This window comes from Miscanthus floridulus, chromosome 12 (genome assembly GCF_019320115.1).
Source record: "Miscanthus floridulus cultivar M001 chromosome 12, ASM1932011v1, whole genome shotgun sequence".
Taxonomy (NCBI): Eukaryota; Viridiplantae; Streptophyta; class Magnoliopsida; order Poales; family Poaceae; genus Miscanthus; species Miscanthus floridulus.
Window position 1 is genome coordinate 46,758,969 of NC_089591.1, and position 22,225 is coordinate 46,781,193.

Here is a 22,225-nt window from a genome sequence, read left to right on the forward strand (position 1 = left end):
TATATATATATATATATATATATATATATATATATATATATATATATATATATGTATATGTATATGTATATGTATGTATGTGGTCTCAACAAGGCCGGCTTACCGTTTAGAGGGTCAAGTCTCTGCAAGGCGCGGCCATTTGACTTGCTCTCTCTGCCTGTCTCTCAGCAGAGAGCAGGGACGATAAGCTTGGAATGCCTTGGCAGTGAGTGAGAGGTGCAACAGCAACCGGCGCCGCGTCCATGGTGGAGAGGGAAAGAGGCGAGGGAGAAGCAGCCAGGGCCCTCACCAGCGGGCCACCGCAGCAGCAGCAGCAGGAAGGAGCAGCGGAGGGCGAGAGGGACGAGAAAGAAGGAGGCGAGCGGGAGGAGGAGGATCGAGGCGACGAAGCCGTGGAGTGGTCGGAGATACGGCTCGCCATCGAGGAGCTGTCCCCGCCGGCCCGTCTCAAGCACGGCGGCGGCGGCGATGGCATGGCGGACGCGTCGTCGCTGCCCACGCTGCGCTTCCTGGCGCTGTCGCACCTCCTCCTCCGCGTGCTCGGTGAGTACCATGCATGTATCTGCTCTTCATCTTGCCCTGAAACCTCCTCTACTTCTTGATCCTTCTGTTCTGTATATAGCCAGTCACCTGCAGTATCATGCTTGTGCCTCTTGGCGGGTTGCTTCTGAAGTTCTGAATTCTGATGTTTTTTTTTTCTCACTGTTGTGTTGAATGGCGATTTGGCCATGGCGTGGTGCGTGGTGTTGCTGTGTGCAGATAAGATCGGGCCGACCATGGCCGTGCTGAGGCTCGACGTCCAACGGAACATCGAGGTGAGTAAACAAGACCTCTCTTTCTCGTCTCCCGGATTAAGACTAGGAGTACTATTAACGCTTCATGGTTGCTGATACGGTAGATTATGTACTATTAACGCTAGTAGTACTTGTTGCAAATACTACTACCTGCAACCGCAAGGCTGCAATTAGGCAGAGAGTGTCTGTCATCAGACGCCCCCCTAGCTTGCTTAATCTGCCTGCAAAAGGCTCCACTTGCTCTGCCTGATCGTAGACGACGAGAGAGCAAGTTTACCATAAAAGAAACAAGAAAGGGTTGCAGGTTTGGATCCAATCGCAGCATGAATCCGCATCTCGAAACTGTTTGGTGTGGTCCATGCAGCCAGGTCCGTAGCCCGGGGGGTACGTCACTCATCCGCTTGCCCCTGTCCCGTGCCGACCACACGGCTACGCACCAATAGGACCGACCGGGTCCGTTTGGCCGCATATACCGGGTTATGTCACGTCATGGTCTGGCTTATTTTAGGATAGGGTAGGAGAGGATTATTATCAGCGTAAAATCTCTGCACCACTGAGAGCGAGGCTATGATGGACCGGTTCGGGCCTTCTTCGTCGCGTTTTTTTTTTTCCTTTGTTTTTTGCTTTGCTTTCGCGGGACGCCGGAGTCGCGCGGAGGGCGACCGGCGATGTACGACACGGATGGGCGGGCCCGTTACGTGTGCCGCGCACAGGCCTTCTCCAACTGCTCCGGTCGCATCCGCCCACTGGCCGTGGCCGGCCTGGTGCAATTTTTGGCCGGCAGTTCGTGTCCCGTCCCTTTCCCGATTGCCGCCTCTCCTCTCCTATCTTTACGAGAAGCTGACGCTTTCGGCATCTTTTTTTTGTTTTCCATTCCATCCAAAGATAAAAGGCTCTGTTCGCTTGTCTTATGAGTTTTTCTCTCACAACAAATCAGCGAACAGTACTCTTAGTTATGACTTTTCAGCAAAGCGAACAAGGCCAAAGACGAAGAGGACGGCGAGCAGGGTGTAGATGTAAAATCTTCTGCTGCTCCTACGCTAGAGTTGTAGGCAAAGAACGTAGTGATGGAGATTGCACGCCAAGTGGGAATCTCTAAGGATTGTCTGTCTTGGCATGAAAGATGAGAGCTGCAGTATTTGCTGGGGCAGGCCTGTGCATGGAACTTCTAGTATTGGCTATACTATACTACTAGTACAAAGTATTAGGAGCACCAAATGTAGATCGAGTGCCATAATCCGTTTCTAGTTGTAGACTTGCAGTTCAAAGTTTATCCACCCACACACATGTTTAGCTTATCTTTCGAAATGTTCTGCTACTTTTGGGGGGTCGTAGGATTTGGATTTCATAGCTGATGAAACGCCATTCAAAAATGCCCAAAAACTGCCTTTTTTTAATCTCTCTAAAACATACAAACTGGAAAAAGAAAAACCCTGAACAGTGGAGGATGATGCCTGTTGCATGCAGAGGCTGCAGAAGCTGTACCTGTCGGACCCAGCCAAGTACTCCACCCTCACGGGGGTAGTCGAGAAGGAAGTCAAGGAGGGCACTGCAAGGAAGGTCGACAGCTGCGCAAGGGCTGCCCTGTGGCTTGCCAGGTAAAACAAAACAACCACGTCATCAGGAGTTCACACCACTCTTCGTTCTTAGCTTAGCTCGTGCTGTCAAAATGCAAGCTACTTGTAAATTAAATACACCTCTTCTCACTTGTAATGCATCTTTTTTTTTCTTCCTAATGTTGCCAGATCCATGGACTTCACAATTGCGCTGTTACAGAGCTTGGAGGAGGACTCTGAGCAGCAGCAGAGCCTTGCAGAGCTTGTCGAAGCTGCGTACGAGGTCTGCCTGAAGCCATGGCATGGCTGGATCTCTTCGGCGGCGTGCAAGGTCTGGGATCACTGAATCCTTTGTGTGCTTCTGTACTGTACCTCCTATGCGAAAATATATGCTGACGCTTCTCGTCTTCTGCCTGAATGAACTTGGATTAGTTGGCGCAGTTCTGAATAATCTCTGGTAAATTATTGATCGATTCGACTTCATTTGCAGATAGCACTGAAGCTCATCCCTGAGAGGAAGGTCTTCACGAGCCTGCTGCTGGGGATGGGACAAGACCGCTGTGCTCTCAAGAATGAGATCAGGAGGCTCGCATTGCTGCTTCGGCCCCTCCTTGATGGCATCCACTCCATGATGGTTAGCACTACGAGTCTACGACTGCTGCTTCTGATTTCATTTCTCTACTATCGATTGCTGAATCTGATTCTCGGATCACTGCATAGTACTGCTGTGCTAACATAACAGCATCACCATCTCTGATCTGATGCCGCGTTTTCGCAGGCCAAGTTCAGACTGGACAGGCTCAAGTCCACGTAATCTATGGGGAGCCCTCAAGCCATGGACATGGACCCCCGTGTTTTGCTCTGTGAATATTGCCCTGGTTTAATTTGGCGGTGCTGTAGCCTGTAAGAGCAGCTCCAGTATTGCACTGGTTCCATTCCAGCCAGTCTTGGAGTTGCATTGCTAGCTGGTCTGTAGTCTGTACATAGGTCTTGCTTGTAGTTGTAGGGTATTAGACTGTAAGATCTCCATGCAGGGCCCTTATTTTTTGGTACAAATTTATGCCTGAAGCCCTGAACCCTTGTTTGGATCGCTTCTCCAGCTCCCGAACGATGTGGCTTTCGGGGAGATCCAGGAATCGGTTTCAGTTCAGGACGATCGGGTCCCTCGGCACGTGTACCTGTAAACTCGGAGACTGCCTCGATCACTCTTTCACCATAGCTCGGGGACTTCGTCGCTCGCTCCTCGATCTGTGCTCGGGGACTGCCACGATCACTCTCTGACCACAGCTCGGGGACTTCGTCGCTCGCTCTTCGATCTGTGTTCGGGGACTGCCTCGACCACTCTCTGACCACAGCTCGGGGACTTCGTCGCTCGCTCCTTGACTTGTACTCGGGGACTGCCTCGACCACTCTCTGACCACAGCTCGGGGACTTCGTCGCTCGCTCCTCGACCTGTGCTCGGGGACTGCCTCGACCACTCTCTGACCACAGCTCGGGGACTTCGCATCTCGACTACATGCGACTGGCGACTCGCATACAGTTGGGATATTTTTTCTCCGTTAGACCTTGCTACAAGGCTCATACATCTCCTTCCAGCAAGCTCGGGGACTACATCGGTACGATGCACCTGATGGTGCATGCTGTATCTAATTAACAAGACTCTTTTAGACCCTGGCACCACGTGCCTACGTCACCTACTAGTAGGCTCGGGGACTAAGTGGACACACTTCACCTTGCGGTGAATGTGCTCGTTCTGATGGTTCAAACGCCTCCGATTCTACAAGGACGACCGTGTCTCTTTTCAACTCAGAGTCAAAGTGGACACACTTCGGGGGAAATATTTTTCAAATTTTATCTTGAGCCCCTTACATCCTTCTGGCAAGCTTAAGACGGCGCTACTCGAAGGATACAAGGCGCTCGGGGACTAGCTGTGGGGGTATTAACCCCTATACCCTTACGGCTAGGTTTGGGCTGTCCCGGACCAGGGGGTCCGGACCACCAGAAGACGACACGCGGCCCAGCCGATCTGCTCGGAGTCCCACGCAAGGAATCAAGGCAAACTTGAAGATCAAGCAAGATCCTGGTCGGTTAGAATAGGAATCATCATCCGGCCACCTATGACAATTGTAACCGGTTGGGATTAGTTTTCAGATCTGTAACCCTGCCCCTAGACTATATAAGGCGGGTAGGTGACCCCTCTCAAAACATCACAATCTCATTGGCATACAGCAATACAATCAGACGCAGGACGTAGGTATTACGCCCTCACGGCGGCCGAACCTGGATAAAACCTCATGTCTGTCTTGCGTCATCATCTCGTTCGTAGCTTGTGCACCTGTCTGCCGATAATCTACTACCTTGGGCATACCCCTAGGTAGACTGCCGACCATATTTCATCGACAGTGGTCGTCCTCCTTCTCCCTCCCACCTCCCGTCTCCTTCCCTTCTCTCGGTCTCAGTGTGCGGTTGGTGAAGCCACCAGTGGCGGTGGGGCGATGAAGGGCGCTAGGGCACTGGGTGTGCCCTTTTATAGGGAGCTCGCGGCCATGGCGGCCGGTGGACGGCGGATGGAAGGGAAGGGGGTATGTGGAGGGCGATCAAGGGCTCTGGCTTAGGGTTTTGGGAATGCTGGGTGGTGGCGCAGGCGCTGGCGCTCCCAATTTGAGCGGCGTCCAGTCAAAAAGGTGGACGGGGCGACGTCATGGTGTGGGGCCACGGCAGCGGGCGTCAGCAGTGGCGTAGCGTGGCTGGGAGGGAGAGGGTGCGTACACCATGGATCATGGATGTGGCGTCCATCCGTTCGTCGGTGCCCATCGGCTCGAGGGTGAGCGGCTGTGATGCGAGGGCGTGGCCTCAGATGCCTGCACCGGCGAGGTGCTCTGCTTTGGTGGTGGGAAAAGTAGAGGAGGGGGAGAGCAAAGGGGATGACAAGGCGGGCCCGGCGGTCAGCGGTAGGGGGAAGGTGACAGCAGCAGCGTCGCGACGCAGGGTGGGTGCGGGCCGTTGCTGGGCCGCGCGGCTGCGCAAGCGCGGGCGCGGGCGAGCTGGGCCGGCTAGCGGTCCACGCGGGAGCGGGCGCGGGTGCTACGTGGACGACGTGGGCCAGCGGGGCTAGGCTGCCTGCTGCGCCTGGGCCGCTTTCCCCTTTTCTTTCCCCCCTTTTTTAATTCCTTTTCTATTTCTATTTCTCGTTTCTATTTACACCTTGGGCTCCTATGTGTGTGTACATGTATTGCTAGGCATGTACACACCCTTATGGGGTCCACTAGGGGTCAACTAGGGTATTAGGGTCAAAGCCAAGGGTTGGCAACACACACAAGTTATTTATAAAAGGTTGAGTTGATTTTATTACATCACATAAAATCATGAAGAAGCAACTCACAAGTTGAATTTAAAATGCAACATGCTCAAACAAACTAGCTTGGGATATACTTGTGCAACTACATGGGTGGTTTCCTAGTATGTACACTCACCATGCATGGGTTTTGTTAGAAAAACTTTTAAGTTCAGATTTTTGGTTGTTAGAAAACCTGGGTTGATACACTAGGCTCACAAATGTGTAGTTTTTTTCGTCCTTTCCCCTCTCTATTTTTCCTTGAACTTCTTAGGTAGACCAGTAATTTGACAACATGCCTTGTAGAAAGAGGTGATCACTTGAAAAGTTTTTTCGCCCGGGTTACACTAAGTGGTGATCACTTGAAAAGTTTTTTGGTGATTAGTTTGGATCAATCTAAACGTATAACATTGTCTAAACAAGTAGGAACTCTATCCAAAATTGGACTGTAATCCTAGCTTATTTTGTGAATTGTGACATGAGTCTTCTTGCTTGTGGGCTAAATATTGGGATAGATAATCTTGTCACCATATGACTAAACTATGCAAAAACCACGAGGGGCCGATATGCGATCGGGTATCATGGCTAGGGTCTTGTTTAGATTATTATACACTGATAAAAATAACCTGTAGGTGATCTAAATACACCGGATTATAGAATGGATTATAATAATCTAACAAATGAATTATAATGATTCTCTAATCCACCTTCAACCTACTAATAGGAGATTATAGTTTGCTAGTCTAGTTATTTTTAATAAGTATATCTTCAATTTGAGGATTTATTTGTTTAACATAGCTTCTTAACGCATTGAAATATATGTTCTTTTACCATTCAGTGAGTGAATTGCAAAAGGTTCCAACATGAGTTGTGTTGAATGCTTACCGAAGTTGCTACCTTGGATGAAGTTCCTATGCATCTTCCACATAGCTTGTTACTGAATGCTAACCAAAATTTCTACCTTAGCTGAAGTTGATATACATCTTCCACGTAAGTTAGTACCAAGTATTAATTGAAATTGCAATCTGTCAGAGTTTTTCATCATTAGACTTCCTATACAATCTTCATAATGTGCTATTAGATGTTCACTGAAGTTGCTATTCATATGAATTTCAATTTACTGTATGTCTCCTTGTTTGTTAGGTAGTAAATACATCTAATTGCACAAAAGCACTACAACATGCTGTCTGCACTAAAATATCAATTGAAGGTACCTCATTTAAAGTTACTACATAGTTTCTGTACAAATTTCTACAAAATCCAATTATTTTGTTTATAAATTGTGCTAAAAGGCAGTCACAAAAAATGTTATAGTGCCACATATGTTCACGAATAATTCTTTGTCTAGTTCAATTTCTTTTGTCGGAAATTTTTTTTGTGCATAGTTTTTTCTTCTTTTTATGAAAAAACATTTTTTCACGCAGTTGGTTGGTTTTCCTGTGATGGAACTTGCCAACTCGAGGTCAAGTTCTTGACTTGAGGGGGTGTATGAATTTTCATGATAGCCTGATAGACGACACCGGGACCGTCGACAGCATCATGTTTGTGGAGACTTCGTCAATCTCAAAATCTACTGTCTAACGTGTTGTTTGATTCGTAGAATAGTAACATGTCTAACGTATCTCGGAGATGAGGTGGGATGCATGCATGCATGTGCATTTTCCAAGAAGATGTAAATGACTAACGTGTTGTTTGGTTCGTGGAATAGTAACACAAATGAAAATAATGTCCAAAGCTTTGATTCTACGTTTGTGTGGAGAATTTATGGCGTTGTTTCCGAGATTGACACATCATGTAAAATGAATTGAAACTTAGATGAAACATCAACCCTCAATGCATAGTTTCTATAGTTTTATGGACATTTAATTTTATGACTCATATAGAGTTTGTAGAGAGCTTCATCTAGGTGAAATTCGTTTCTTCTCTCTTCTTAAAAACATTATCATACCATCCAAAACGTCTATCTGACCGACAATTAATAAATAGAAATAAAACTCACATAGAACTTCTACCGAGACTAATCTTACCAAACAGCACCTTAAAATCCCACGTGCAGCATGCAGCCTCTGATTGTTGGGATCATCAGTTTTTTCCTCGCAAAGGGAGAAAAAAAAAAGTTGGGTGCTAGTGCTAGCTGATCGTTGTTGGGTTGCGACGTGGCGCTTGCGCGTGGTGGGGTGCGGTGCGACACCGCGGCGCGCGGACCGTTGTAACGGACTAACGGTATCTTTGCAGCAATATGGGTCGAAGACTCCACGTTGAAGGAAGCCAAAGGGATTTTCATGGAAGCTCACAATCGGGGTTCCGATGTCGTGGTGCGCACGGCAGCAGCTGACCACACACTCCTGTCGGAGTCAATGGCGCCGGCCAGTCGGCCACCACGCGCAAGCGGCGGTGCTGGCTGCTAGCCGGCCGGTCGACGCGAGCTGGGACCAGCTGATGATGCCGTTGAGATGGTTAGCCAGCTAGCGTGTTGACGAGTCGCTCCATCTGATTATTTGGCCCAGCCCTTACCTACCGTAATATCGGTCGTGCCTATCACAATGCTGTGTGGTCAGGTGTATATATAGTTTTTATTTAGTAATTTTCAGTCCTATTATCTTGAATTGGAAGCAAATACTAATTCTGGATGACAAATAAATTAAAGCTCCCCTTCCTGTGTGCTGCCGAAAATGTCATGTGATGCGTATTTGACTTGCCTAATAATTTCCTGGTTCGGTGATAATAAATTAATTAATTTGGTGCACGGTTCTTGCTAGAGGGTAACAATCAAGCCATCAAGGTACGCATGATGCATGCCGACCAGCCTCTTCTCCCGAAAAGACGCGGAAATTACATCGCAACTCACATCTTATTCTTTAGTTTTTTTCTCTCTTTATATGTTGTCAAACAAACAACTGGTACTCTTGTATAGTTGTATCTATCATCAATCAAAAGAAGAAGAAGAAGAAGAAAATTTGTACGGAATCATCTCTCTCTCTCTCTCGAAAAGATGACTTCTCTAAATCAGTTGACCTATATCTAGCCATACATGGCTGATCGACAACCTCTTCCAATATAAATATATAATATATATACACACATTCATATATATCTCCAGACTCCATCTCATCTTCCTCAGCGTGTTTAGTTTCGATCAAAGCGTAAGGAGCCGCTTGCAGGCAAGAAACCAGCATTACCTACCTACGGTTACGTACGGAGCCACAAACTAAACTACCTGGAGTAGTACGGACGACGTAGCCATTAGCCAACCATTCAGCTGCGTCCAAGTGTGTGATCTCCAGGCCATCAGCTGCTTACGTGGTACGTGATCGTCGTGACCAAAAATGTCTGCCACGGCGGCGGCGGCGGCGGCGTCGCTGTTCGAGGCCCTGGACAAGGACGGCGACGGCAAGGTGTCGGCGTCGGAGCTGCGCAGATGCGCGGCGGCGCCGCTCGACGAGGAGGAGGCCGCGGCCGTGCTCGCGGCGGCGGACGCCGACGGGGACGGCCTGCTGGACCGCGACGAGTTCCTCGGGCTGGCCCGCGAGGCGGCTGCGGCGGCGGACCAGCAGGCCGACGACGACGACGCGGGCGGCAGCAGGCGGCGGTGCCTCAGGGTGGCGTTCGGGATGTTCGCGGATGCGGACGACGGGGGCCGCCAGGGGGCGGCGGAGCAGAAGGAGCAGTGCATCACGCCGGCGAGCCTGCAGCGGATGCTCGGGCGGCTGATGGGCGCGAATAAGCAGTTGCAGCTGGCCTTGGACCTGGACGAGTGCAGGGCCATGATCTGCAGGTTCGATCTCGATGGCGATGGCGTCATCTCTTTCGAAGAGTTCAGGGTCATGATGCATGATGGCCTCTTATGATACGAATACGATCCTTCGTTGTTCGTACATTTTTTGGGATGAATTTTGAACTATATACATTCGTACAGCTTTTATGTCAAAATGTGCACATGTGAATTTGACGTATTACTACCACCTCCACAATACAGTAATTAATTTTATCGCGTTCTAGCTACTCTCTCGTACAATAAAGTTGATGGTCATCATTGTTTATCAGTAAGATAGTAGCTCGCAAGCCCGCACACGGCTAGCATGCAGCGGAGAGAGGTTCAAACAGCGAGGCCGCTAGATGTCTGTTTTTCATCAAAAAGTCCACGAATACCTCTAGAAAGACCTACCATGGAGGAGCACAACGGAATTGCTCTAAGCTCTGCAAGGTCATCTAAAATACCAACAAATCTCGTTGAGAGAGGCTCTAGATAGCAGAGGTTGGAGAAGCTAAAAGTAGGAGAAAAATAATGGTAGATTGATTGTTTTGATCGATTATGTTGGATAACCTAAATAAGCCACATCTATAGCGAAGAAGACCTTCCCGAACGAGGGCCGTCCAGTCCCTGGCCGGCTCTCAGTTCTTGAGCAAGCTCCTCCACTGCGGGTAGGATGCAGATTTTGAGGCTTCGTCGTCCGGCTCCTACAAAATTATGTTAGGATCGGCTGGCTCATCCTTATCATCCGAAAATAAAACAAAGACAAAACAGATTTGTTTCAATGACATATCTAATCAGACTGAAATTGATGTCGAGTAAACCTTTGGTAGATATAGAAGGCTTGGTTTTATATCAGTAGAAATCCTTTCCAAAACATAATCTGCAACTTTTCCTACCAAATCAGAGGAATTTGCATCGAAATGCAGGAGGATGGTCAGGTCGGCTAGGGAGATTAGGCAGTTATCCGTCTAGCTTCTAGCATGCTTAAGAAAAGGAAAATGGGAGAGGAAAAAGAAAAAAAAAAGAATAAAAGAAAAGAGACTAACACATGAGTATAACATGACCGTCTCATGACATGATATCTCTCAACCAAACACAACCCTAGTGTTAGTGCTTCCATCCTTCCAAGAAAAAAATTCTAGCGTAGCGTCATATTTTAGCATCTTGTAAGTTCGACCATTATAGATAAAGACCCCGTTCATTTCGCTGAAAAAACAAGCCGAAACACTGTTCCTGTTGATTTACTGCGAGAGAAAAACGCTGTTCCGGCTAAAAAAAACAAGCTGAAAAAGACGAATTATAAGAGAAACGAACAGGGCCAAAATGTATAATACGTATGATACTGTATTTTGATAATAGATTAATTTAGAGTCATAAATGTGTTTTTAATCCACCTTGGTCAAACGTGTATTAACAAGGTGGATTGAAAAGGAGTAGGGGGAAAAAACTCGGAAATGTCAAAATTTCCCCGGACCAAGTCAGTAATGAACGGTGAAGTTAGTGAAGGTGCACCAGTCTGTCTCCCCTGATCCCCTCCTCCCTCGCGTCCACCCCGACTGGAGCGCGCGCGAGCGCACAGACACAGGCCACGACCGAGCACGGAGCAACGCCGCCCTGTCCCAACTCCCCAGTAACGCCGCTCGGCCACGCGCCCACTCCCCCAATCCTGCCGGGCCGCGTCGCCGACTCGCCGCCTGTTACCATTCGCCTCTGCAGATCCGGCACGGCGCGCGGCTCCTCGCCGAGTTGTTCCCGGCGGCGCATCCGAAAGTGGGATCTCTGCTCCCGAGATCACTGGAGCACTCTCTTGGTTTCATCCGTAATCGCGCTGATTGGCGCCGATTTCTCATCTCCGCAGGCTGTCTCCTGGGATCGCCGGATCGGGTACTCGCGTGGTTCGCACGACACTCGGGGACTCTGACTTGGTACCAAACAGTATCTGCATCTTCTATCTTTGGATCTGGCCTTCGCCTCAGTTCAGCGAGCTGCGAAGGACAGCTTTGATTTGGTGCCTGAGTGATGTAGTGTGAGAGGCCGACTTCCTGAGAGTGTGATGAGCAGCCAGGGAGGATTCGGTACGGGGAGCCCCAAGTCCTTCCGCTACCCCAGAGGCGGCGACTTCGATCTCGAGTCCGGGTCCCCCCGCAAGGGCCGCAAGCCCAAGAACGCTCACCTCGAGACCTCGATCGTCATGAGGATCCGCTACTTCTACGAGGCGCACCCCGTGGCCGTGGCCCTTATCCTCCTCTCCTTCGGGCTCAGCGTCCTCGTCCTCCTGTCCGTGTACGAGACCCGGTTCAGGGCGATGAGGAGCGTAGGTGCGTGGTCCAGTGACGGCGGGGAGTACCCATTTCCAAAGCTCCGGAACCTCGTCATGGTGGCTGGGCATTCGATCTACACGAGCTCGAGATGCGGGGAGACTGAGAGCGAGAATTCCTGGTTCTTGGAGCCGTACCAGAAGCACCCTGGACAGGCGGCCACCTTCCTGGCTCACATCAAGGAGGGGGTGGGGATCGCGGCCAGGGATGAGGGGGCGCTCCTGCTGTTCAGCGGCGGGGAGACGAGGAGAGATGCTGGCCCGAGGAGCAAGGCGCAGAGCTATTGGGCTATTGCCGAGTCGAAAGGATGGTTTGGTGAGTTTTCAGCAATTTCAACATTTCTTGGTTGATGTACTTTAGTAAGATTAGTGTCATAGTAAATCTCTGTTGCTCTATCAAAGGTAGGATATATTGTGCAATTACTTATGACTGCTAACCCATCAGTTGCTCTAGTAAAATGCAAAACAAACAAGCTTGTCTTTGGGGCTATATATTCATATGGCAGATTTCAGAATTGAGAGGGGATGGTTCAAATGGTCACATTATGGTGGTTCATTATTCTCAATTCAAAATCATATTCTGTTTCTGTAAGGCACTAGCAATAGGCAAGGCCTAAAAGGTTGGGTTTCTGGTTATGTCAAAATATATAATTCAATGCACATTTCCACCTCTGCAACAAGGATAGACAGAGCATCTGAGTATGTGCTCAAACAAATTAACGTTTCCTGAAGGTTAATGTTTTTAACTTCCTCACTGTCATCACCAATTCACCATTGTGGTAGTTACACCTTAGCCGTGCTTGCAGCTTGATCTTGATGTTTCTGTCGTTTTCTTTATCACTGAATGACTTCCCAGTTGTCCTTCACTACTAACTTTATGTGTGGACATGCACAGGAAATGATGAGAGTGTAAGGAGCCGAGCACTCACTGAGGAGCATGCACGAGATAGCTTTGAAAACCTCCTATTTAGTGTGTGCCGTTTCAGAGAGCTCACTGGAAGATACCCACAAAATATAACTGTAAGCCTTGCTTCTTTTGAAAACCTTGAACTAACTGTTTACTTATTAATACCAGTATAGTAATGGGTATTGATCTTCTGAAGTTTTAATAAGCTCTTTGAGTTCTGATTATTGCCATTCTCTAATCGGCACATTTGAACATTTGTTGATTAGGTTGTTAGCTATGATTTCAAGGAGGAACGGTTTGCTCAATTGCACAGAACCGCACTCGGATTCCCAGAAGGCAGATTCTTCTTCACAGGTACACCAGCTACACCTTCCGCAAGGGAGGCTGCTCTGAAAGGTGAAGCAGCTGTCCGTTCTCAATTCCTTGAAGACCCATATGGATGTCTAGGATCTCTTCATGTAAATAGGCTGAAGAGGGACCCGTTCCACCGTACCATTCCATATCCTGATGGCTGCCCGGAGCTGAAGGGTCTGTTCTCCTATTGTGGTCCGGTGCCTTACTCCGGGCACCTCCCTTGGACTGAGTAGCTAGTGTAATAATGTACATCAATCTTGGATCGAGGTCCCCACTGTCACTGCACGATTCCAGCACCCTTGCACTGACCTTGTTCTGAATTGAGGGAAACATATTAAACCTTGCCTTCTGCACGAGGGGGAGGATTGCTTTTGCAATACAAGTATATGTTACACTATCAATATAATATATTTTTAACCTTTTTGTTTCTCCTCGATGACTTGTCTCTTGTCTTTGCGCACAATTCAAACTCGTGAATTTGTTTTTACACGTACACCTTGTTCTGTGGTGCAATGCAAGCAATGAAGAACTTCCCCTTGCAGCTGAAGTTCTGAACCTTCTGTCAACAAAAGCTGAACATCCCATGAACAAAATTTGTACTCTCTGATATCCTGCTGTTCTTCCAATACTGATCCCTAACTGCTTTTCCAGTTTTTCAGTCCAGTTACATTCACTCGGTTAGCTAGAATCTTTAGCACTTCCAAGTTCCAACCTGTTACTTGCACCAATTTTATTTCGAGTAACATATCAGTTTTCCAACCTATTGCTTTGTGTGAGTTGTCATCATTTCTGAAATGTGGAGCGCTCTATTTCCCCCCTGGGCTTGTTTGGTTTTGAGCCAGTCAAGGCACAGGCGTTCATCTTAGGCATCCGATTATATTGACACCTGGGGCTGAAATTGATGCCTGGGTCTGGGCCGTAAGTATGTGAACAGAGTTAATTATTTTCTCTTGGAAAGCGAGGAAACAAGGTGAACCAAAAAAAAAAAAAGGGATGACTCTGTGAAATTATTTAAGGTTGAGAGGAAACAGAGCTTTCTTCACAGTTCACGTAGAGGATTAGCCAGATAACCCAGATTACAGACATGAAAACAAAACAAAACAAAAAAAACTGCATCCCTACGGCCTTACCCAAACAAATTCCAGAATTCCTCGGTGCAATGGAGTTGATAACCAGGAAATCTTTCTGCGACTCAATTGGATCGGTAACTCTCTCTTCTTCCTCCTCTTTTTTTTTTGGCAGTCCAATACCTTGACCTATTCGGCTATTCCCATGTGGAGACAGTCAGACGGACAAATTAGCACCTAGGTATAGTAGTATATGCGAATTAGTAGGATCCAAACAGCTAAACTGCGACCAACTCAAATTTGTCTTCAGGCTTACTCGCAAGAGCCTTTCCAGCTTGCTGCGACGTGTAAAGATGATCAGGTAAATACTGAGGAACAACAGAATGCCACTTTCCATACTCAAGCATGCGTTGCAATTTGCAATATTCTGAACAAGATGGCAAGGCAGGTACATTTAATTCTGTGAAGAAGAACGTCGCAAACATGATTCACAGGTGAAGAAGCACAGCACACAATCTTACAATTACTAATTGGAGGATCCAACGGAGACACCACGTCAATTCTCACAAGACGCGTTAGGGAAAAAAAAGGATAAATTCTAGAAAATCTCACAATAATCAGAAACATCGAGCCTTTAATTTGATAGTCTATAATCATCATTGCTATTCGCTAGTAGTAGCCGTTGGATCAATTATAATTTATAAAAAATTACCCACCTCTATCGGTATGAAAAATACATAAAGTAACTCCCTAAATTTATATTTAAACTACCCGCCTATGCCATTATGAAATATAATTCAAAATAACTCCCTAAATTTGTACATAAATTACACACATATGAAATTAAGAAAAATAATTAAAAATAACTCCCTATATTTGCATATAAATTCCTCACATTTTCTATTATTAATAATAATTCAAAATAACATCGTAACATTGCATCTAAATTACTCATAGTTTTCATTATGAAGATAATTCAAAATGACGTTCTAACTATGTATCTAAACTATCCACAATTACCATTATGGATGATAATTTAAGAAAAATAAAAAAATTTAAAAGGGAGAGAAAGAAAACTAATAATAATTTTTTTTTGAGAAACACTAATAATAAAATATTTCCAAAGAAATGTGTGAAAAGAAAAACGGTCCAGAAGAAGGCCCGTGCGGGGGCCCTCGCGGCGTGCCTGCGTCCCCTCATTCATATGGGCCCTCATATCACCGTTTCGTGCAGTTTTCCTTGCGCGGGCTTCCTTCCCGCTCGCGACAGAAAACTGCGCGCGCCGCCGCTTGCTCCGCCCGCACGGTCTCCCCGTCGACGCGCCGCCCGCATCCCCGGCCAGGAGTCCCCCGCATCCCTGCTCGCGCGCCCATCCCCGTCCGCTCGCCAGCAGGAAGGAGACCGGCGCCGCCCGGATACGCCGGAAGAGACCGGCGCTGCCCGGTTCTTTCCCCTCCCCGGCTCCTTCCCTTTCCCCGCATTCCTGCTTGCGAGCTTCTTCCCCTCCCCGTCCACTCGCCAGAAGGAAGGGACCGGTACCGCCTGGATCTGCTGGAAGAGACCGGCGCTGCCTGGCTCTTTCCCCTGCCCCGCATCCTTCGCCTCCCCCGCATCCCTGCTCGCGAGCGCCCCCCCGCCCCCATCCCAGGCGCTGAGGCTTTCGTTGGTCTCTTCGCCGGCGACGATCACCCACCAGGTACTCCCACCCCTTCCCTTCCTTTCATGCTGTGCGAGGCTGAGTACACCCATGTCCCTTTACTGGATCCGCCCCCGGTCCGCAGGCAGCCATGGACGTCAACGAGGAGGCAATGGCGGCACACAAGCGCGCCTTCCTCGACCAAGACGTAAGTCCCCTCGCCGTCCGTAGCCGCTGCCGCCGCTGGTTCGCCGGGTTCTCGGCTAACGCTCTTGCCTCCCACCGCAGGTCGGGAAGGGGGTTTACATGCAGGCCGTCCGCGACATGGTCCAGAACAAGCGCCACCGCCTCATCATCGGCATGGACGACCTCCGCAATCACAACCTCGATCTCGCCCGCAGGTGCCCCGCCGCTGCCTTTCCCTCGCTTTCTCGTTGCGTCTCTGTTGTTCTGTCGGGCAAGTTCCTGCCTTCCTGGCTGATGCGGTCTGCCCTTGCGTCTGAATAGGGTGATTCGGAGCCCCGGGGAGTATATGCAGCCGGAGTCTGACGCGGTGTCGGAGGTGGCCAAGAACCTGGACCCCAAGTTTTTGAAGGAAGGGGAGCGCGTGATGGTGGGCTTCTCGGGGCCGTTCGGGTTCCACAGGGTCACGCCCAGGGATCTCATGTCTTCCTTCATCGGCACCATGGTCTGTGTTGAGGGCATCGTCACTAAATGTAATGTCTCAATTCTCCCTTTCATTAGATGAACCACATTGTTGTTAGGCTCTGGTTCCAGTCATACTGCTTGTTGGGTGCATTTTGTTTACATGGTACCAGATTGTGTTGTCAGTATCTTTTGAATAAGCTCCAATTAAAGTATTAAACTCTAGCATTCTTCTTGCTGGTGGATAGAAGTTCTGTGGTAGTTCAACTGGTACCTTTGTGGTAAAGGGAAACTGCAAAATAGAATGGGTAAAATTGTCCTTGTTAGCTGTGTCAGTATAAACTGAACATGAATGATGTCAGAATGCCTGAGCTACACGAATTTGTAATGAAACTTTAGTATTGACTTCTGTTAATTCATCACTTATGCTGTGCATATAGCATACTAATCTGATGCTAACTACTTGGTCTATCAATCCGTACCAGCAATTTACTAATACAAAGCATAGATAGACACTAGATTTCTAGTGAAGTACCTATACACCTTTGACTTTGAGTGCTAATATTATTTTTCCTCGTGAAAAAAACAGGCTCATTGGTAAGGCTGAAAGTTGTTAAGAGTGTTCACTTCTGCCCTGTGACCGGGGCTTTTCTGTCACGTGAATACAGGGACATCACTTCTTTTGTAGGCTTGCCGACTGGCTCTGTTTATCCAACAAGGGTATGCGCCTACTATTTGCTCTTTGCAATTTCATTCAATCAACCCCTTTGGTACTGTAGTTGTAATGCTTCTCAATCTGGAATGCCTAGGATGACAATGGTAACTTGTTGGTCACTGAGTATGGGATGTGTGAATACAAGGATCACCAGACATTGTCCATGCAAGAAGTGCCTGAAAATTCTGCACCTGGACAGCTCCCAAGAACTGTCGATGTTATTGTAGAAGATGATCTTGTGGATTGTTGCAAACCCGGCGACCGTGTCTCAATTGTTGGTGTATACAAGGCTCTACCAGGGAAAAGCAAGGGTAGTGTTAGTGGCGTGTTCAGGTTAGTTCAGCTATGACCTTCACCAAAGCTCGCTTCAATTTACCTATTTCTGAAGTATAATGTGGTTTTGTATTACTGTCTGTAGAACTGTCCTTATCGCAAATAATGTGTCACTTCTTAACAAAGAGGCAAATGCACCTGTCTATACTCGGGAAGATCTGAAGCGGATGAAAGAAATATCAAGGAGAAATGACACCTTCAACTTGCTGGGAAACTCACTTGTTCTATCCATATATGGCCATCTATGGATAAAGAAGGCAGTAGTACTATTGATGCTTGGTGGCGTTGAGAAGAATCTAAAAAATGGAACTCACTTGAGAGGGTAAGTGATGTTTCAGATCATTACTGACACATGATTTCATTGATTGTGCTTTATTTATTTATATTTATATTTTGGCATACAGAGATATAAACATGATGATGGTGGGAGATCCTTCAGTTGCCAAGTCCCAGCTCCTAAGAGCTGTCATGAACATTGCCCCTTTGGCTATCTCAACAACTGGCAGGGGTTCATCTGGTGTTGGTTTGACTGCTGCCGTGACTTCTGATCAAGAGACCGGTAATGATGCAACTCTAATTAGCGCATTGGTATTCATATTCCAGTAAAAGCCACATGACAAATTTCTGTTCAGGGGAAAGAAGGCTTGAAGCTGGTGCCATGGTTCTTGCTGATCGTGGTGTTGTCTGCATTGATGAGTTTGATAAAATGAATGACCAAGACCGAGTTGCTATTCATGAAGTTATGGAACAGCAAACTGTAACCATTGCAAAGGCAGGAATACATGCTTCGTTAAATGCGAGATGTAGTGTAATCACTGCAGCATATCCAATATATGGAACCGTATGCTCTTAGCATTTCTTTCCCTTGCTCCATAAGTGTGTTCCACTTGATTGTTTTCTGTTTCTGACAATAATTTCTGGCCTTATGACAGTATGATCGTTCATTGACGCCAACAAATAATATTGGGCTTCCGGATTCACTGCTCTCCCGTTTTGATTTACTTTTTATTGTTCTTGATCAAATGGATCCTGAGATTGATCGGCAAATTTCAGAACTTGTTGCACGAATGCATAGATATTGCACTGATGATGGAGGTAGCTTTGCTGTGTTACAGTCCAATATATTTGTTTTCAGTTCTTCCATTCTTTCATTTGCTTAATAAAACACAACCTCATAAACTGTAGGAGCAAGGTCTCTTGATAAAGAGGGATATGCTGAAGAATATGATGGTGATGCTAATGCAGCCATTTTTGTTAAGTATGATAGAATGCTCCATGGTCAGGATAGAAGAAGAGGCAAGAAAGCCAAGCAAGACAGGCTAACTGTCAAATTTCTGAAGTAATATATTTCATTATGCGAAGAACCTTATTCAACCGAAGCTTACTGATGAGGTAACCTTTTCCAATCCTGGATACAGAGCCATTCAAAGTTGGCGGAGATATTATTCTTTTGCACTGATCAGGGTGAAAGTACCAGATATAGCACATTCGTACATGCAAGCTTTCCAATTTCAACGGAAAATGGTAAATGGCTAAAAGTGGGAACCAGTAAAAATTTGTGGCTAGAGCTAGTAAAATTGGGAACCAGAAAAATGGTAAATGGCTGGGAACATGATGCTAGAGCCGTTTTGGCCACAATTTGTGGCTGCTCCAAAACGACTCTGGCTCCTCTGTGTTTTATTAAAAAAATGGCTCCTCCAGGAAAACGTTTGGCAGGGCTCCTCCGCAGGAGCTAGAGCTGGGAGGAGCCCTGCCAAACAGACCCTTAATATTAGAAAGAAAAACAGAAGCTGGGTTCAAATCAATCTGCGGTAGTTAAAAAGAAAAGACATTTTTTTCTCGGACAGCAGAACTCATGCGTCTTCAATACTCTCTTCATACCGGAAGTGCACGTCTCACACTTTGAAAAGTTAAACAATATTCTCTGACCAAACATATACAAAAAAGTACTAAGCTTTATAATACAAAATGCACATCATTAGATTAATCATGCTATTTTTTATACTAAATGAAGATGTAAATGTTAATACTATTTTCTACAAATATAATCAAACCTAAAATTGGTTGACTACTCGAAGTGCGAGACGTGCATTTATTTTGGAGTAGTTCCCAAAATAATAATCGGTAAATCAATGAGTTTTCCAAGTGGCTAAAAATTATTGGGAGCATATTTGTTGGGTTGCTCTAACAATTTCTACAATCTGGCTCGTAAAATATAGAAGACAATTTTACATCACCAATCCTAAACTATTTATAAATGACTTCAACCACTTTTATAGTTTCTTTCTCTTGTACATTTGCATTGGGAACCATATCCTACATCTTATTCTTTCCACATCCTTCCACCTTCGGATTGGCGGATCGATACACGCGCGAAAATATTCGCACCATGGGATTGTTTTTCCCAAGTGCGGAAAGATTGGAAGTTGAAATAGGGAGTTGTTGGAGAGCAGTTTTTTCAATCTTGTTAAAAATCTAGATTGGGAGTGGGTTTTGGAAACTCTTGGAGATGATTTTATTGTTCAGTCTTCCATAATTCATATGAAATTATTTGAGTCTCATATAGACTTATTTTGGTGTTTATTTGCTATTTGGATTTGAGTGGGGAGTAAAAATAATTGGTTTTAACAACAGTTGAAAGAGGAATAATATATTGTAGGAAGGAAATTTTAAGTGCAACTATAGTTGAGGAATATAGTAAATATGATTCTTTTTCTCATGCCATAAATATACGAGGGCTAACTGGCTAAGCTGAATTTGAAAGGGCAGGCGGGCTGTGGCTCGTTACCACCACTATCCAGGCGTAGCCAAGGCCCAGCAGAAACAGCCCATGAAGCTCTGGGGCATGGATTCACTTTGGATTTTGATGCATACTTTTCCAGTTTTAATTAATTTCTTTTCCAGTTTTTTATTACTTTTCCGGTTTATTAATTAATTCCTTTTTGCTCAGAATCATTGTGATTCGTTTCCAAGTGTTGGTGAAATTGGCATCAAATAGTTGGACCAGGGCACCAGGTCATACGTGGATTCGAGACCAGTCAGCACTCGAGGTTCTCTCACAGTCACAGCACAAGCCAAGGCAAGGGAAGTATCAGAATCACTGAGGTACCTGTAGCTTTTTAAAGTTTCCGGCGTCGCAAGCCATGCGTTGCCTGTACACACGGTTTAGCACCTGGCAAAGTGGCAGGCACAAAGCGGCAGAGGCAGCAACACTCTCATTCCAGAACGGCAGAACCTCCGAAAGTTCATTTGAGCTTTCTCAACAAAAAAGAAAGAACCCCAGAAGAAAGCGGTTACTCACTTTGTTCGAAATTACAACTCGCTTTATTTAATATTATCTTAAGAGGTAATATTTACTAAAAACATACAAACATCAATAACATTAAACTATCGGTAATGCTAGCAAGCGGACGTCTATCCGCTCCGGACGCACCATTGAAAGGCCGCGACGCTAGCTTAACTATCCTTTCCTAATCCTATTGGCTCGGGAGTTTCTCAAAACAAAAACAAAAAAAAAAGAATCGGTCTTCCTACCTCGCGGCCCTCTTCCTTCCCCACTGCGTTGCACCTCACGCGTAGCATCGTTGCCTGTAGCCCGGTCGGCCACTAGCGTAGCCGTTCCCCACCTCCTCGCTGCTTCGACCCGGCATCGCGCCGTCCTCCCCGCCCACCTGTCGCGCCGCCCACACTTGCTCCCCTGCGCCCTGGACCGTCGGCTCCTTGAACTTGGGGTGAGAGCCGAGGACCGCCGGCAGCCCTTCTTGCAAGATCTGCTCGTCGCCTCCTTGAACTCGATGTGGGCTCTATCTTCTCCACTCATCGCCCGGGCCGCTGTCTCCGGTGAACTCCACATGCCGACGAGCCTCTATTCTCCCAAGTAGCAAGGAGATGTGCTGAAAGTGATGTTGCAAGCGTATGTTTCAAGTGTTTCAGATGTTTGCAGGGTTATGTTGCAAATGTTTTTATACGGATGTTGCAAAAGTAGATCATGATGTTGCGATGGTTGTACACGCATGTTACAAGCTTCTGTTTTCAATGTTTCATCTGTTTTTTCCAGGTGTATGTTGCAAGAGTGTTTATTTGGATGTTGCATATGTTTCACACATATGTTGCTAATGTTTTATTTGGATATTGTGTATGTTTTACAATGGTTCACAAGTGTTTTTCATGTGTTTTCGTAATTGTTTCACATGTATGTTTCAAGTGTTTTCATCTGCCTTCGGGCATATGAAGTGTTGTATCTGAATGCTTCAAAAGTAGATCGAGTGTTGCATCTCCCTCCTCGCTTTTCTGCTGCCTCGTCTCGATGTCTCCTCCTCCTCGTACTCCCGGCGACAGGTAGCATCTGCCGCCCCCTCCCCTCTTCTCGATGCTTATGACGTTCGGGGCGGCGTGGGTCTCACGTGGGCGCGGGAAACGGTTACAGACGCGGCGTCCGAATGTTAAAATTAAACAAGTTTGAATTAGACCATAAGTCAAAATAAATTAATTGAAACGGAGGTATTACTTGTTGCTGTATTTGCCATGGCAGCGAGCAGAGCCAGCCAACAGACGGAGGAGTTAGCCCGTCATGGCTACAAAACGCCAGGGGACAGACACGGACGCATGCTCCGGGCTCCGTTCCCTTCCAAGCGTCGAGTGACCGACCGCGCGCGGCAGAAGCAGAAGCAGCCGGCCGGGCCGCAGGTACGCCGCCATCAATCATCATCATTCATCATGGTCCCTTGTCGCCCCTGTGGCCACCGCAACGTGCCATGGACAAAGAGGGCAGGCCGCTGGCAGCAAGCTGCGTGATGGAAAAGTTCCTCGAGAC

The 22,225-nt window shown here is 46.9% G+C and overlaps 4 protein-coding genes across 5 annotated transcripts; all 4 read left to right on the forward strand.

The window, feature by feature from the left end:
• The first annotated feature begins 95 nt into the window (after positions 1 to 95).
• On the forward strand, positions 96 to 3,438 carry LOC136496878 (glycolipid transfer protein 3-like). Of its 2 annotated transcripts, none has more exons than XM_066492650.1 (6): positions 96 to 543; positions 760 to 815; positions 2,271 to 2,392; positions 2,540 to 2,681; positions 2,841 to 2,984; positions 3,129 to 3,438. In XM_066492650.1, exons 1-6 carry the CDS (start codon positions 243 to 245, stop codon positions 3,162 to 3,164), a joined length of 801 nt encoding a protein of 266 aa, XP_066348747.1. In that variant the 5' UTR covers positions 96 to 242; the 3' UTR covers positions 3,165 to 3,438. The 2 variants fall into 2 exon arrangements, with proteins under 2 accessions (XP_066348747.1, XP_066348746.1); XM_066492649.1 differs by having other exon boundaries at positions 97 to 543; positions 2,262 to 2,392.
• Positions 3,439 to 8,621: 5,183 nt separating this feature from the next.
• LOC136498491 (probable calcium-binding protein CML25/26) lies at positions 8,622 to 9,948 on the forward strand. Its single transcript, XM_066494413.1, has one exon. The coding sequence runs from the start codon at positions 9,011 to 9,013 to the stop codon at positions 9,530 to 9,532; it is 522 nt and encodes a 173-aa protein (XP_066350510.1). The 5' UTR covers positions 8,622 to 9,010; the 3' UTR covers positions 9,533 to 9,948.
• A 999-nt stretch (positions 9,949 to 10,947) lies between these two features.
• Positions 10,948 to 13,445, forward strand: LOC136496638 (uncharacterized protein C57A10.07). The gene is made up of 4 exons (XM_066492368.1): positions 10,948 to 11,208; positions 11,297 to 12,071; positions 12,651 to 12,775; positions 12,929 to 13,445. The coding sequence occupies exons 2-4, from the start codon at positions 11,492 to 11,494 to the stop codon at positions 13,247 to 13,249; spliced, it is 1,026 nt and encodes a 341-aa protein (XP_066348465.1). The 5' UTR covers positions 10,948 to 11,208; positions 11,297 to 11,491; the 3' UTR covers positions 13,250 to 13,445.
• Positions 13,446 to 15,334: 1,889 nt separating this feature from the next.
• Positions 15,335 to 20,877, forward strand: LOC136498345 (DNA replication licensing factor MCM3 homolog 1-like). Its single transcript, XM_066494288.1, has 12 exons — positions 15,335 to 15,779; positions 15,865 to 15,927; positions 16,008 to 16,120; positions 16,227 to 16,435; positions 16,954 to 17,084; positions 17,174 to 17,412; positions 17,498 to 17,734; positions 17,817 to 17,971; positions 18,045 to 18,253; positions 18,345 to 18,507; positions 18,598 to 18,804; positions 20,363 to 20,877. Exons 2-11 carry the CDS (start codon positions 15,871 to 15,873, stop codon positions 18,753 to 18,755), a joined length of 1,671 nt encoding a protein of 556 aa, XP_066350385.1. The 5' UTR covers positions 15,335 to 15,779; positions 15,865 to 15,870; the 3' UTR covers positions 18,756 to 18,804; positions 20,363 to 20,877.
• Positions 20,878 to 22,225: the final 1,348 nt, after the last annotated feature.

Bases quoted from the DNA above. Each gene is read 5' to 3' on its own strand.
- LOC136498491 (XM_066494413.1), top strand. From the start codon at position 9,011: ATGTCTGCCACGGCGGCGGCGGCGGCGGCGTCGCTGTTCGAGGCCCTG.
- LOC136496878 (XM_066492649.1), top strand. From the start codon at position 243: ATGGTGGAGAGGGAAAGAGGCGAGGGAGAAGCAGCCAGGGCCCTCACC. The intron at 816-2,261 runs GTGAGTAAACAA...TGTTGCATGCAG, and splicing joins ACGTCCAACGGAACATCGAG to AGGCTGCAGAAGCTGTACCT. The intron at 2,682-2,840 runs GTCTGGGATCAC...CTTCATTTGCAG, and splicing joins TCTCTTCGGCGGCGTGCAAG to ATAGCACTGAAGCTCATCCC.
- LOC136498345 (XM_066494288.1), top strand. From the start codon at position 15,871: ATGGACGTCAACGAGGAGGCAATGGCGGCACACAAGCGCGCCTTCCTC. The intron at 16,121-16,226 runs GTGCCCCGCCGC...GCGTCTGAATAG, and splicing joins AACCTCGATCTCGCCCGCAG to GGTGATTCGGAGCCCCGGGG. The intron at 18,508-18,597 runs GTAGCTTTGCTG...CATAAACTGTAG, and splicing joins ATATTGCACTGATGATGGAG to GAGCAAGGTCTCTTGATAAA.
- LOC136496638 (XM_066492368.1), top strand. From the start codon at position 11,492: ATGAGCAGCCAGGGAGGATTCGGTACGGGGAGCCCCAAGTCCTTCCGC. The intron at 12,072-12,650 runs GTGAGTTTTCAG...GGACATGCACAG, and splicing joins CGAGTCGAAAGGATGGTTTG to GAAATGATGAGAGTGTAAGG. The intron at 12,776-12,928 runs GTAAGCCTTGCT...TTTGTTGATTAG, and splicing joins GATACCCACAAAATATAACT to GTTGTTAGCTATGATTTCAA.